Source organism: Bos javanicus, chromosome 1, assembly GCF_032452875.1.
Source record: "Bos javanicus breed banteng chromosome 1, ARS-OSU_banteng_1.0, whole genome shotgun sequence".
Lineage (NCBI taxonomy): Eukaryota > Metazoa > Chordata > Mammalia > Artiodactyla > Bovidae > Bos > Bos javanicus.
Genome location: NC_083868.1, coordinates 146398876 through 146413251, shown reverse-complemented (window position 1 = coordinate 146413251; position 14376 = coordinate 146398876). Strand labels below are relative to the sequence as shown.

Genomic DNA, 14376 nt, shown 5'->3' with positions numbered 1-14376 from the left:
TCAAGGAAAAACCCAGTTAAAAATGCAAAGATTGCCTGTAAACTATACTTACGTGCTGACAATGCTGCTAGTTAAATATTTTGAATTTAAAAAATATATATTTAGGGAATTCCCTGGTAGTCCAGTGGTTAAAACTTGGTGCTTTCACTGCTGTGGACCTGGCTTTGATCCCTGGTGGGTGAACTAACATCTCACAAGCTGTGTGGCATGGCCAACAAAAAAATGTACTTAAAGATGAAAATATAAATTTAAATTTGAAAATATAAATGGTGTTGCCAACAGCAGGTGAATCCTGGGGAATCTGACCATAGAGAGGCTGCTCCTCCGTGGACAGGGCACCTTGGCAGCACTCAGGACCCATCAGAGCCATCCAGTCCTCCCCCTCCTCTGACCACGTGATTGTGACCTCCCCACCCTCTCCTTGAGGACTGTGTAAGTCAGTCCTCTGGGCTGTCTGGGTAGCAGCTAACAGGCCAGCATCTCCTGGGGGCCTTGAACTTGTGCCTGTGTTCTGCCCCTCAGTCCAGTTAAACAAGACTTGGAAGGTTGGGCCTATGTTCTGGGGATGCTCTCCGCAGCTAGGCCAGGGGACTCTCGGCCAGGGTGCTGTGTCGTTTGTGGGGACCCACTCCAGTTGGCTGCATTTTCCTCAGGGCACACAGTGCTCTGAGCTCTGAACATCTGAGGCTGCAGCTGAATAAGCCTGTGGCAAACCGACTTGGTACAGGGAATAATCTCTTTTTCTGAATCTGGGATCTGGGGCCTCTTTTCTCACGTATCTTCAGAGACAGGCTCAGCCTTCTGTGTGCCTTGAGACAGTTTGCTTTTCTGTCTTCTCCCTGAGGCTGACATTGCTTGAGTTTTGCCACGTGGTGGTACCTTAAATATGGCATTCACAAATTTTATTAATCACGTGTACTGACTGATTTTTCCATATTAATATTCAGGTTTTACACATCTATCTGTTTGAGTTTATTTATAAAATAAACACAACTTGACATCCTAAGATGACTGATCACCAACACTTAACTCTTTCATCTCCTGTAGCACTAACTTACGATTAAAAGAAGAGTTGAAGACAGAGAAGAAGTCTGGATTTTGGGACAATTTGGTTTTGAAACAGAACATACAGTCCAAGAAACCAGATGAGATAGAAGGTTGGGAACCTCCGAAACTTGCCCTTGAAGACGTGGCGGCAGACTCAGGCGGCCCTGTGAGTGACCGTGTGTCTCGGCCGGGCTGGCAGGAGGACACCAAGGGCTCTAGCAAGTACACCAGCCTGGCCGGCGCAGGGAGCAGCTCGCGCTGGAGCCTCAGGTCGGCCGGGAAGCTGGTCAGCATCCGCCGGCAGAGCAGAGGCCACCTGACGGACGACTGGGAGGAGCTTGAGTGACCGCCCAGCCCCCACGTGTCCTCACACCAAAGTCTGCCTGATCGTGCACCTTTGTATCTCATCTCCCTCACATTCCTAGAGTCTGCGGTGTTGTGGTGTTTATTAGTATAGTGTTCCGTTTGGTCTCTCCCAGATGAAAATCACAGAGGATCTGCTCTGTGCGGTTTCATTTGGCTTTCCTCTTCAAAAGCCAAGTGAGGAAATTCCAGGCGTCCTGTGATTTCTCAGTGGACACGCACAGGGTCCACCTGTCATCCGTGTGCTGCTGACCTTAGATGGGAAGTTCACCGCAGTGGGGATTTGCTTTTTGCCACAAAACTGTCTTTCTGTGTCCTGAGTTGCGGTTCTGTGTTCTGTGACTTGATCCCTGTCTCTGCATGTAGCACATACCTGTATCCTATGACACAAGAATGTAGCGGCCACACACTTCTTTTCTGTTGTCAGAAACCTGCAATCCAGGTGTAACGTGAATCTTCCAAAGGTCACGTCACATTGTGCTAGCTCTTTGTTTGTATTAAACCGTAAAATATGCAAGCAAATTAAACGCTGGAGAAGTGAAGGCTGTTATCTGATCCCCAGAAATACACTGTCTGCAAACACAGCTTCACCTCCCACAAGCATATGAGATGGTGACAGTGTTCCCATCTTGAGGTTCCTGAACTTTTAAATACTGATGTTTCTTTTCTTCTAAAGTTTGTTCTTATTTTGATTGCAGACTAAAGAATGCTATAAAGCATGGATCAGTTTTAATAACTTGACACTTAAATTTGTTTGGAAAATATTAACTTGCTAGTTAAGAGTTGAAATTGTAGGTAAAATGCTGAAAGTGCCTCTTTTCTGTAACACCCAGGGTTTTGTTTTTTCAAATGAGACTGTTGGACCCTGAGAAGCTGTGTGTTGTGGCTGGTTCGGGAGCGTCACTGAGCATCTCTTGTGTCTCTGAACTTGCTTGTCGTCTCCTTGACAGGTGGGCCCCAGGTCAGGTACACAGCACGTGTATCCTCAGCAAGACAGACCCAACCCACAGGAGGACCACGTGTCTCTGAGGTCAGGACAGATATAGGGGTTTTTGGTTAAAAAGAAAAACCTCCAGTTACACTGTGCATTCCTCTCTTGTGAGAGCCACTATCTTCAAGGTATTCAGTGAGAAGTTCTGTGCTGTTCCACACAAGGGGTGCCATTTAGCATTTCCGTGGACTCCGAGGGGTGAAGGGGGTGACAGAGTGCCTGCCTGCCACCTGCCATTTCTCGGTCGCTCAGTCTTTGTACACCCTGTCATCTGACTACCAGCCGTCTAGCCACAATCCACATGTGTCACCTAACCATCTGTGTCTGTCATCTGTGTAGCGTCTGTCAAAATCACCCATGTCCCTCTCTCTCTAATAGACAAGTTTACTTCACCGAGCCTTGAAAGGGGGACATGTGAGTGGTGGTAAAATCCTGTTTGTGTTAGAACCTTGAAGTGGTTAATAGCGGAGTTGAAAACCGTGTTTCCTCAGGTAAACAGTTCAGCTCATTGACTGGAGTCCTTCTCCCTAGAGACACTTGCTGTGACTGAGATGAGCTGTCTGAAGCAGGAGCTTCGGGCTCATCTTGGGCTAATCCTGTGATGAGGTGCAGGGAAGGGACTTGTGTGTTTGAGGTTCTGGGCAGAGTGCTCGGGGTGGGGGGCAGGTGGGACAGCCTCCAGCTCGGGGAGCCTGTGCCAGTGTGCTATGATGCTAAGTGCCTGTGATCCCCTTGGGGACACACGTGATGCACAGCTGGCAGAACGGCCCCTCATACCCCTCATTCCTCACAACCGAATGCAAGCCAGAGTGGGGTTGGATTATGCACGTGAATAATACTTTTCTTATCTACAAACATTAATGTAAAAATGAATTTTTCTTCTGTTGTATCTGATTAAAATAACTCTGTGGATTTTAATATAAATATTTATTGGTGTGCTTTGGGGGAAAGATATTTTTTTCTTGATGGAATTTACCAAAGCAACTTTATTTTGTTCACTGGCTGACAAGAGAGCGGGTCTGTCTAAATTCTGTAAACTGCACAGCTTCTCTGAAGAGTGACGTGTCTGCTCTTTTGCCTGTTGTTTTGTCATTAACAGGAAAGTGACTGGTTTTAAAGGAAGTTGAATTCATCCATAATGCTGAAGTTTTTTAAAAATAAAAACATGGTTTATATCCTGTTAGTTTGCATGGTTATTGACATCTGCTTCTGACGACTTAGAGCTGATGACATCTTCTCAACAGTTTCAGTGTCTTTCAAGATGCCAACGAAATGTGTAGATTCATGGATAAATGACCAACTTCAACCTCAGTCATCAGGATGTAGCTTTTACATATGAACGGCCTTTGGATGCTGTTTGGAGTAATAGGCACTGCCAGCTATGGGGTCGCACAGAGTCAGACATGACTGAAGCGACTTAGCAGCAGCAGCAGCAGAGCCCCACATCTGAGCCACCCGCCCTGGGCCCTGCTTTTTCCCCGTCACTTGAGGAGGGGGAGCCTGAAGGAAGCCTCCCCTTCAACAGCCAGCCTGATTAGGTTCTTTAATAGTCTTTTAAGGTTTCATCTCTTCTTTCCAAACAGTAGCCTCTTGGAGAGATACGCTGACTCCCGTTAGGACCTGGGTAGCACCTGCAGTGCTGTCTCGAGCCAGGTGGTGAGTGCGCGTCCCACCAAACTCCTTCCCAGTGGTGTGTGTCCCGGGCAGCCTTGTCCTCACCGGTCTCGTGGCCTGTGCCCTCCCCCAGGTCCTGCTCTGCACCCTCCCCTGGGGGCCTGTGGCTCTGTGGTAGCTTCATACCCCGACCCTCGGGTTCTCACTCACTTCACCAGATGCTCCGACTCTTGTGCAGGCAAAGGGCCTTCTCTTCACTCTCCCAGTTTACTTCTAGCCATTTAGCTTCTTTCCAGATTTTATGGTTAAGTCTCAATTGATACTTGACTGAACAAAAGACAGGCAGGACACTATAAGAAGCTTGAAGACAGGAACTGGCTAAAATTTTTGTAACTGATAAAATAGCCCACAGGGGGTGCAGATGGTGCTGAATGACTGACCAAGGCAGTGGCTGCCACTTGCTGTATGGCAGAAGTGTGGTTCTGGTGGTGAGTGTGAGGCAAGGAACCCTCTGAGGGGCTTCCATGGCACCATGCCCCAAAGACAGATACCACCACTTCCTGTAGTTGCTGCTTCCCCATGAGTGTCTGAGGGGACTGCACCTGATGCTGTTGTGGTGAGTCCACGTCCCCACACCTGTGTTCTATGGTTTGTAACTGTGTTGCGTCCCAGCCCAGCCCAGCCCAGCCCAGTCCAGTTGGTGCTGGCCAGCTGCCAGACTGTTCAGCCAGCTGAATGCACTTAAGTTTGCAGAAAAAGCACTGCTCTAACCTAAATGTCTTTCAGTTCATATTGTGAAGAGTCTGTGCCCCCAAAGAACACAATCAATAGAGTGAAAAAGGCAACCTAGGGAATCAGAACATTTTCAAGTCATCTAGCTGATAAGGCCTTAAGTGTCCAGCTATAATAGTTCCTTCTACATTCAACAACAAAACCACATACAACTCAATTAAAAGGCAGGCAAGTTCTTGAACAAGCGTAGAAAAGGATGCTCACCATCACGAGAAATGCAAATCAACGCCACAACCTAACAAGTGTTGGCGAGGACAAGGATGGCGAGAAATGGAACTATTCCACACTATCAGAGGCAGCACCATTTTACATTCCCACCATGGAAAATAGTATGGTGGTTCTTCAAAATATTAAACATGTATTTACCACACGGTCCTGCAATCCCACTTGTGGGTGTATCTCCAAAGAGAGATTTGTATAGCATGTTCACAGCAGCTCAAAGTAGGGGAGCACCTCCACATCAGTGGTGATGAAGAAGCAGAATGTGGAGGACAGGAAAGCCCACAAGGGAGGGAAAGCCTAAGCCATGCTACAACGTGAATGAGACAGATACTAAAAGATGCCAATTATGCAGCGTATCTTCAGCAGTCCGATCCAGAGAAACAAACTAAAACCACCAAGTGCAAGGCTGGTTCAGCCAACAAGTCAACACGTGACCACCTCTGTGGGTGCAGAAAGGGAACTCAACAAAACCCAACACCCCTCCATGTAAAATGCCCCCAACAACATGGGGCTGGAAGGGAGCACCTCACCCTGAGGCACCCAGAGATGCCCAGCTTGCAGCACACCGACAGGTGAAGGACAGACAGCCCCCAGGGACTGCCGTCCTCACCCATGGGGATCTGGCGTTAGAGCTGACGAGGAAGGAAAAAAGAGTATCCCGCTAAAAGAAGGTGATGAGCCTCCTTCACGTGCAGACCTCACAATGTACATCCGCATCCCAGGGAGTCTACAAACTACCACCAGATCCATTTAGTGATTTCAGCAAAGTTCAGTTCACTCAATCGTGTCCAACTCTTTGCCACCCTATGAACCACAGTGTGCCAGGCCTCCTGTTCATCACCAACTCCTGGAGTCCACCCAAACCCATGTCCATTGAATCAGTGATGCCATCCAACCATCTCATCCTCTGTTGTCCCCTTCTCCTCCTGCCTTCATTCTTTCCCAGCATCAGGGTCTTTTCAAATGAGTCAGCTCTTCACATCGGGTGGCCAAAGTATTGGAGTTTCAGCTTCAAAAGCAGCAAAGTTAAGAGGACTTCACTGGTGGCTCAGATGATAAAGCGTCTGGCTACCATGCGGGAGACGTGTGTTCAATCCCTGAGTCGGGAAGATCTCCTAGAGAAGGAAATGGCAACCCACTCCAGTACTCTTGTTTGGAAAATCCCATGGACAGAGGAGCCTGGTAGGCTACAGTCCACGGGGTCGCAGAGAGTCAGACATGACTGAGTGACTTCACTTTCTTTCTGAAGAGGATACAGGATCAGTCTACAAACACCTTACATCTTGTTTGTGTATGATTCTAAAAGTGGCATTTACAGCAAAACTAACACCAAACCCTTCAATACTGTCCCAAAAAGAGACGTGGTTCTCTGTGGACAGCCCTGACCATGCACAGCCAACTCTGTGAAGCCCCAAAAGCAGCTCCTGTGTCAGCTGCAGAACCTACCGTGGCTCCTCCTGACCCACAAGTCACAACCCGGGTGGGAAAATGTACCTCAACGCCAAGACGGACACCATGGATGTGCTGATGGCACTTCCCGGGGGCCAGGCTTCCCACAGGGGTGCTGCGGGTCCCCTGCAGCTGTCCAGCGAGCACAGAGGACATGCAGGTGCCATATCATGGGCACGGAACCATGCTCAGGAATGCCACAAAAAGCTGCGGCCCAGGACAACACCCCTCTTCCTGATCTATGCCGTTCGATCATGGGGAAACGACTGGTCGGGGCCCAGGGACAGTGTGCATGGTCTGTCTGCCCCTCCCCAACTGTACCCCAGTCACATCCCCGCCCCACACAATTGCTGGAAATCCTGCCGACCCCTGTATGTGGGTTCCGGTCCAAGCACATCTACAGCCTGTGGAGATGGGCTGATTAATGGGGGACAGCTACACACGTCTCCTAAGACTTTTCATGTTGTTGAGGGGGAAGAACTCACTTCAAGAGGTTAATGTCTTCTTAAGAAATTAACACAAAAAAGACCAACACCCCAAAAGTAAACACACATTAGGTAATTTGCCAAAAGTAGAACAGAGATAAAAGTGATCAGGAAGCTTTCAGGAGGAACACCCCCACCTCACAGCCTCTTCACACATCCGTCTTCAGGGGAGAAAGATGCCACCACCCACTCTCGCCACTGCTCTGGGAATGTCCCTGCAGATTTCTGACTTGCTTCCCAGGCTCTGCTGCTTGTCTGACGTGAGGAGAGCATCATCAGATGGATGGAAGCACCTGTGCAGTGTTGCTGATCACAGAGTGATTCTTTCCAGCTGCATGGTACCGTGTCACCAATAAAAACCGTATTTCTACAAACTCTTGTGAAAAAAAGAGCTGGTTGTAAAATGAAAACAATATATATGCCGTTGATGGTTTTATGAAAAGCTTCCACCTGATTCACAACACAGGGTAACAATCATCTGACAACTAAGCATAGTTTTGGCTACACCAGTTCGGCACAGAACGTGTGCTGAAAGCACAGACTCTTTATTTACAAATACGCAAGACTGCACATTTCCACCTGCTAAGAAGGAAGCAGGAGTGCCTGGGCTCGGGTCCCTGACCTTGTTCATTTCTCCCCTGTATCTGCCGGGGCCATTCCAAGCACACATATTCTGGGTGCCAGGGTTATGCACCAGTTTTATTCTTTTATAAACCTTTATTTTCAAAATTTTCTAAAATGTACATGCAATATTTTTAAAATAAAATTATCTTTGAGAGGTTTCAATACATGATTATCAAAATCATTGACACTACTTTTTTCAGTAAGATGCAAAATTGACAAAATAGGTAGACAAACATGATTTATTACTTTGCTAGAAGAGGATTCCAAGCAGTGTGGTGCAGGCCAGACCAGGCTCCCCCAGGTCAGGGCCCTGCCTGTCAGTCTTGGGCACGAGCCCAGGACCACAGCCCCAGACTCAGGCCCTTGTGGGTCTCAGCCATCTGCACAATTCACAACCCACTGCTGAGCATCCAGGAGACAGGCACATACTTCCCTGGATCCTTCTGTATCTGAGGAGACTCGTGCAGACACAACCAAAACTGTTAATATACATCTTAAGAAAAATAAATATTCTGTACAATGTCATTACAAGGATCCGTGATCTACCCTCACCCCAATCACTACAAAATCGGGAAACCATCATTTGAGTTAAGAGGCAGTCTTCTTGGCTGTTAGTGTCAGTTCAGCACAGGATGTGGTGCTGAAAACACACTCTTTTTGAACCATATTTACAAATACACAAAGTTCCAAATTTTAATGTGCTTAGAAGAATTTTTTAAAGAGAGAAGCAGAAATGATTTTGCTGGGGTTCCTTGACCCTATTTCAAAGGTGGATTTTGCTGGGGTTCCCTGACCCGGTTTCAGAGGTGGAAGCCACAGGCACCCTGCCCACAGGCCCTTTTCACGTTGCCTCCAACGCAGACTCCAGGTCATGGTGGGCCTGGCTAGGCCCTCAGTACTTGAAAAGGTCGATGAAGTGCTGCGGGGACACAGGCGTGAAGCAGCTGTCCGGGTCGGCAGCCGTGCAGGGGTGGCCCGAGTCCTGTGGGAAGGGCAGGGCGTTACCGCACGTGCTGGGAAGGAAGACAGCTCAGAAGTCACCAGGCATTCACTTAAATGCACCTGGACCCCACCACACAGGTATGTGGACAGCAAGCAAGAATTAGGAACACGTGGCTGCTCAGCGGGGAGAGTTTCTCTGCCAGTGCATGGGGTACAGGCGGCCCTGAGTCAGGGGGCCGGGAGGAGCCTGCGCTTCCCTCCTCCCCACCCCCAACCCTGCCCTGGTCATGCTGCCCCCTCCCCTGGCGGTGGGTCAGGATCCACTCTGGAACTGCTCTGGGCACCACCCACCCACGTTCACCCGAGGGCCCAGCACCACGCCCCACGGCAGAAACACCCAGGGCTCGCTTGTGTCAGCAGACAGAACAGCCTCAGGACCTGGGGGCCAGTTAGGCCAGTGTCTGGAGACAGGACCCCCCCCGCCAACCCAGCCAAGCCTACACCCCTGGTCTAAAGGCAGCTCGCGGGACCCCGATGGTGGCCAAGTAGGAAGGCCAGTCACACGTCAGCAGAGGCTGCGGCCTCAACGGCCCAGCCCCAGACAGGGGACGCGCACAGACGCGGGCATAGAGGAGGTACCTCGAGTAATAAAGCAAGGCGGCAGTCCTGGAGGTGGCGGAGGAGGAGAGCAGTGAAGGGAGGAAAAAAGGGAAAACAGGGTTAGGAAGAGCCAGGCCACACCAGGACTCAGGCTGAACATGAATCATTTATGAAAATGACCAACATCACTGGGCAGTGAAACCGAGGGGAGAGCTGCCCCCGAGGCCCCACGCAGCAGCCGGAAGCCAGAGGACCCGCAGGCCGTCTGGGGCCGACCTGGCTTCCACCTCCTCCAGTCTCGGGCCCACAGCTGGTGAGACAGCAGAGCCAAATGACCGTCACGACTTCACTGAGAACATGCAGAGCAGCGGGCCACACTGGAACGTTTCTAGCAGGTTTCCCTGAAGCCCACTCACTCCCTCTGAGTCAGCTCGGTGGAATTAAGTGAACAATGTAGGTTCCATGGGAGCCAGCTCCTTCCTGCTCACCCACGGTTTTCAACTCGAGGTCAGCACCAACTTGCCCCTCTCGCCACCGGCTGGCTGCTCCCCCTCACCACAGCCCAGGGGTCTGCAGGGCTGGCTGTCGGCACAGGCCCAGACCAGCGGCCTCCTGGCCCCCGCTGCACACTGCAGTGTGGGCCTGGCAGTGGACACCCAGTCCTGATCCCTGCCTTTGACTGCATTCACTCTGTCGGGCTTCCAGCCCACTCCACACCTGGCTTTAGCTGAAGTTCCTGAAAAGCAGCTAGAGGATGGGGTGAGCACAGTGGCCTCACAGGAGGGCCACCCCACGGAAGGCAGACAGGCCTGAGCTGGGCCTGTGTGCAACTCCAAGACCTCCTTTCACCTTGCCAACGTTCCCCAAAGGCAAAGCAGAAAAACCGACACAGTGTCCAGACAGTGAAGCCAGGTCAGACAGGACGGCTTGGGGCAGCTGGGGCGGCTGCATGAGCTCGCGGCAGAGCCCCAGCCTATGTGTGTGGAAGAGGACAGGTCCGGTGGGACGCGGGCAGCACGGGCACAGTGGGGTATCGCCCCACATGGGGCTGAGCACCATGCAGCCTCCACGCAGCAGGCCTGCCCTCACGGAGGCGCCACGAAACTGGGCTGAGGCCTGCGGGGGCCAAGCTGTGTGTGGGGGTGCAGTGGGCAGCCAGGGGGCTTGCTCAGGAGCTGACACAGGCAGCAGGGTCCACCACAAATTCCAGACACTCGTTTTTTTCTTTATATTTCCACCCGCAGACTCAGAAGAAAGTGGAAGGGCCTCTGGGAGAAAAAGCTGCCATGTGACCCCACAGATGGACAGAGCCAGTCCCCAAGGCTGCACAGAGGTCAAGGCGCTCGGCCTTCAAGGCAAGGCTGTGAACAACATTTCACAGCCCAAAGGCCAGCAAGACACTTGTTCTGAATTTTCATAAACAAAAGAATCTGTAGGCAAATTCTTCTGGAAACCCAAAAAATTACCTCTCCATTTTTAAAAATCCAGAATGCCCCTATTTCTTGGTACTTCACCTGAACACGCTGTATGCCAACACAGAAAGCAGCAAGGGTGCCTCTCTGTTCGCTACATCAGAAACAGTGTCCTCAGACGGTCTAAGACAGTCTGCCACATGCAAAGACGAGACGTCTGTCCCGGGGGGACACACCACTGCTCCCAGTGTCTCTGGAATAAACCTTCAGCTCGGGGGAAGCGTCGTTCAGAGCAGCGACCAGATCATCTCATCTGCTGACTCGGCCCTGAAGCTGCCACATGTCTGGGACTACCCTCTGTGTGCTGTGGCAGACTGGCTCACCCGTGTCCCGCTAGCACCCTGGCAAGACTGAGCATGAGGTGCCCTGGCCTGGAGGAAGAGGTTGCACAGAACCACCACTGCAGCCGTGCAACACCTTTCCTCGTTAACTGTGCAGAACAAGCCGTGCCAGACTCCAGAACAAGTCAGAAACAAAGTGGTCTCCGGCTGGCCCCCTGCAGCACCCGCAGTAAAGCCTTGTTAACACGGGGACTCCCACCGTACAACCACAGGGGTACAGGTTAAAAAAAAGCCCACGTTATCATGTATATAACCTGAAATGAAAACAATTTAAAGTGGTCATTTGTTTTTTAGCAGTTTAGAGTTGGCCTCATAATCCAGCCAACAAATTACAGATAAACAGAAAACAAAAAACAGCCACGGTGCTTCATACCAGGCAGAAGGCACGTGGCCCATGGCCCCAAGGGAGGACCCCGAGCAGCAGGGGCAGACCGCCTGGCACCCTCCTCCCCAGTGAAATCTCACAACATTAAACAAATTCAGACTCAAGGCCAACTACGGAAATGGTCTTTCTAAGAGGAGGTGAATAGAAGCACCCGTATCTCCCCCAGAAACTTGTTTTTATCAGTCTGGACGGGAGAGGAAGGGGCCAGAGAGGAAGAGGATGGGGCTGACAACTGCGGACACAGCTCAGTCTTCACAAGGACCAGACATGCTAAGTTTGGCTCAAAAAAACAGAAGGAGCCCGGGCGCTTTCATGGGCCTCTCCTCTGCTCCAGGGCTGTGCTGTGAGGAAAGCCCCTGGAGGCACCATTGCTGGGGTCCTGACAGTGGAGCTGAGGCCAAGTGTGGAAAATGGGGGTTGGGGGTGGCCTCCCTTGACTTCCAGAAGAGGCAGGGATCCTGACCCTCCTCTCAGGCTGAGCCATGAGAACAGGGGGAAGCAGCCCACCGGGACTCAGGCCGCAGCACAGTCAGCGTGCTCACAGCCAGGGACCAGATCACGCCCTAACATCCTGCACCAGACGAGGTTGGGTGGCCCCAATTTCAGGTCCAACCATGTTCTGCTTTGGTGAACCTGTCCCTGGCCCCAGTCCCTGGGGAGACGCCGTCGTGTCATCACACTCTACACTCGGGTGGACAGTCCCTGCTGAGACACCATCATGTCATCACACTCTACACTCAGGTGGACAGTCCCTGGTGAGACGCCATCACATCACACTCTACACTCCGGTGGACAGTCCCTGGTGAGACCCCATCATGTCATCACACTCTACACTCGGGTGGACATCCCTGGGGAGACGCCGTCATGTCATCACACTTTACACTCGGGTGGACAGTCCCTGGTGAGACCCCATCATGTCATCACACTCTACACTCGGGTGGACAGTCTCTGGTGAGACCCCATCATGTCATCACACTCTACACTCGGGTGGACAGTCTCTGGTGAGACCCCATCATGTCATCACACTCTACACTCGGGTGGACAGTCCCTGGTGAGACCCCATCATGTCATCACACTCTACACTCGGGTGGACAGTCTCTGGTGAGACCCCATCATGTCATCACACTCTACACTCGGGTGGACAGTCCCTGGTGAGACCCCATCATGTCATCACACTCTACACTCGGGTGGACAGTCCCTGGGGAGATGACGTCATGTCATCACACACTACACTCGGGTGGACAGTCCCTAGTAGACACCATGTCATCACTCACTACTCTCAGCTGGACAGGATGTCTCTCCAGGAGCACAGGTGCTATCCTTACCTTCCAGAAGAGGATGCTGCAGTGCCGGCAGAAGTGCAGGGTGTCTCCATACTGCTCCTTGGTGGGGTAGTGCTTCTGAAGTGCAAAATACATCAGCTTCCACTCCACATGGCCTTTTTCTGAAAGGATCAAGTGTCTACAAAACTAGACAAACAGACTTCTGTTCAGACGCAAATGACTTTCATAGCAACGTCATTTGTACAACAACTTTAAAAGGCAACACACTGCAGGAAACATTTAATTATGTGAAATTAAATTTGAGCTGAATCCATACAATGGAATACCATGCAGCTGTTCAACAGACTTAAAGGTTTTTATCTGGAGTGATGTCCATGATGTCTATTAAGCTAAAAATAAGTTATATGCTATCGAGTCTGACGGGGACTGGTAACTAGAATGCAGAAAGTATCCAAATACAAAATGGGCAAAGGATTTGGAGAGACACACAAGCAGGCAACAAGCACGTGAACAGATGCTCAGTGTCTTGGACCCCAGAGATGGCAGGAGGCGGCACCTCACACCCTACGGGGCAGCGACCACACCCTCAGAGGAACAGGCAGGGATGGGATGCTGAGCAGGCGGGCTTGGGCGTGGCCAGGGGCTGCCCGACGCAGCAGCATCTTCACAGTTCCTCACAATGTTACCCTCCGCTCATGAGCCCCGTGCCCCCAGGAGAAGGTGACCATGGTGGCCCCACGGCCTGGCTGTGCCCAATCCTCACCCTCTGATTCAGGCAGGAACCTGCTTGCTGCCTCCACCACCTGACTTTCTCCTGGATAGGTACGTGACCCCTGAGGTCTGCGAGCCTGTGTCTGAGGAGACACATGGCATCTGGTCCTCCCTGGGGCCTCCCTAGGGCAAGACTGTGTCTGCTTTGGCCCTGCACGCTGCTGTGTATGTCATGGGCACCCAGCTGGCGGAGCTGTGCTCCAAAAACCACGCAGCACGGGGGTGGCAGGGAGGGGCAGCGATAAGCAGAGACACACAGCATCCACCAGATCCCAAGGCTGGCCCCATCCTGGGAGGGCAAGGTGCAGGGAGCAGGCGCCTACCCGTGAGTCTCTGAGGGGACACACCGCCTGGAGAGGGGCCTCCAGTTACAGGAAAGACTAATGGCCCATCCTTGACAGGAAGAAACTGCCCTGGTTCTGCTGCTCTGTTCTGGATCATTTTTAAAATTATGACTTTCTCCACATGAAAAGCAGGCTTTCCCGTAGTGATTCTAGTCCACTCCCTGAAGCGGCCAGGCTCAGCCATCAGGGCCACAACCCCTACTCACCTGCTTCTCCCCAAAGTGGTACTGGCAGAGCTTCTTCCACAGCTGCCGGTCCTCGCTGAGCGCGGACAGTGTCGGGGTCACCTGACCCAGGGTGATGATGTCCCACCCATCCGAGAACCTGTACAGGATGTTGCTGAGCATGTGCACAGGAAGGTCACTGAGCGTCAGGCCACTGTCCACCTGCTGGGAGGGCCCGCACACTTACTCCAGCGGGAACACGGGAGCTCATCGGTCACAGTGACGTCTCCCTCCTCCCCAATCCTCCCAGATGACACCCTGCAGCGGCCCTGGCTGAACCTGGGGCCCCGGACACTGAAACCCTAGTCTCAGCGTTCGCCGGGTGATGTGGCGTCACTGCACATCAGGGACTTGGGGACAGTGGCATCTGGGGCACGTGGCCTGGTCACGGTCTGGAAAGCAGACACACCCCACATGTAAGTGTCTT

General features: G+C 51.7%; 2 protein-coding genes across 7 annotated transcripts in view; one reads left to right on the top strand and one right to left on the bottom strand.

The window, feature by feature from the left end:
• TDRP (testis development related protein) overlaps window positions 1-3576 on the top strand; it is a 48464-nt gene extending 44888 nt beyond the window's left edge. For both annotated transcript variants that reach the window (XM_061424346.1, XM_061424354.1), the window contains one exon: window positions 1048-3576. In XM_061424346.1, the coding sequence (XP_061280330.1) occupies window positions 1048-1393 (346 nt within the window). In that variant the 3' untranslated portion in view covers window positions 1394-3576. The remainder of the gene's footprint in view (window positions 1-1047) is intronic.
• Window positions 3577-7804: 4228 nt separating this feature from the next.
• Window positions 7805-14376, bottom strand: part of FBXO25 (F-box protein 25) — a 28189-nt gene continuing 21617 nt past the window's right edge. For 3 of the 5 annotated variants that reach the window (XM_061424308.1, XM_061424317.1, XM_061424324.1), the window contains 3 exons: window positions 13932-14114; window positions 12653-12796; window positions 7805-8569 (listed from right to left, as the gene is read on the bottom strand). In XM_061424308.1, the coding sequence (XP_061280292.1) occupies window positions 8480-8569; window positions 12653-12796; window positions 13932-14114 (417 nt within the window). In that variant the 3' untranslated portion in view covers window positions 7805-8479. Of the gene's footprint in view, window positions 8570-9168; window positions 9196-12652; window positions 12797-13931; window positions 14115-14376 lie in introns of all 5 variants that reach the window. The other 2 variants (XM_061424291.1, XM_061424300.1) reach the window with 1 other exon arrangement.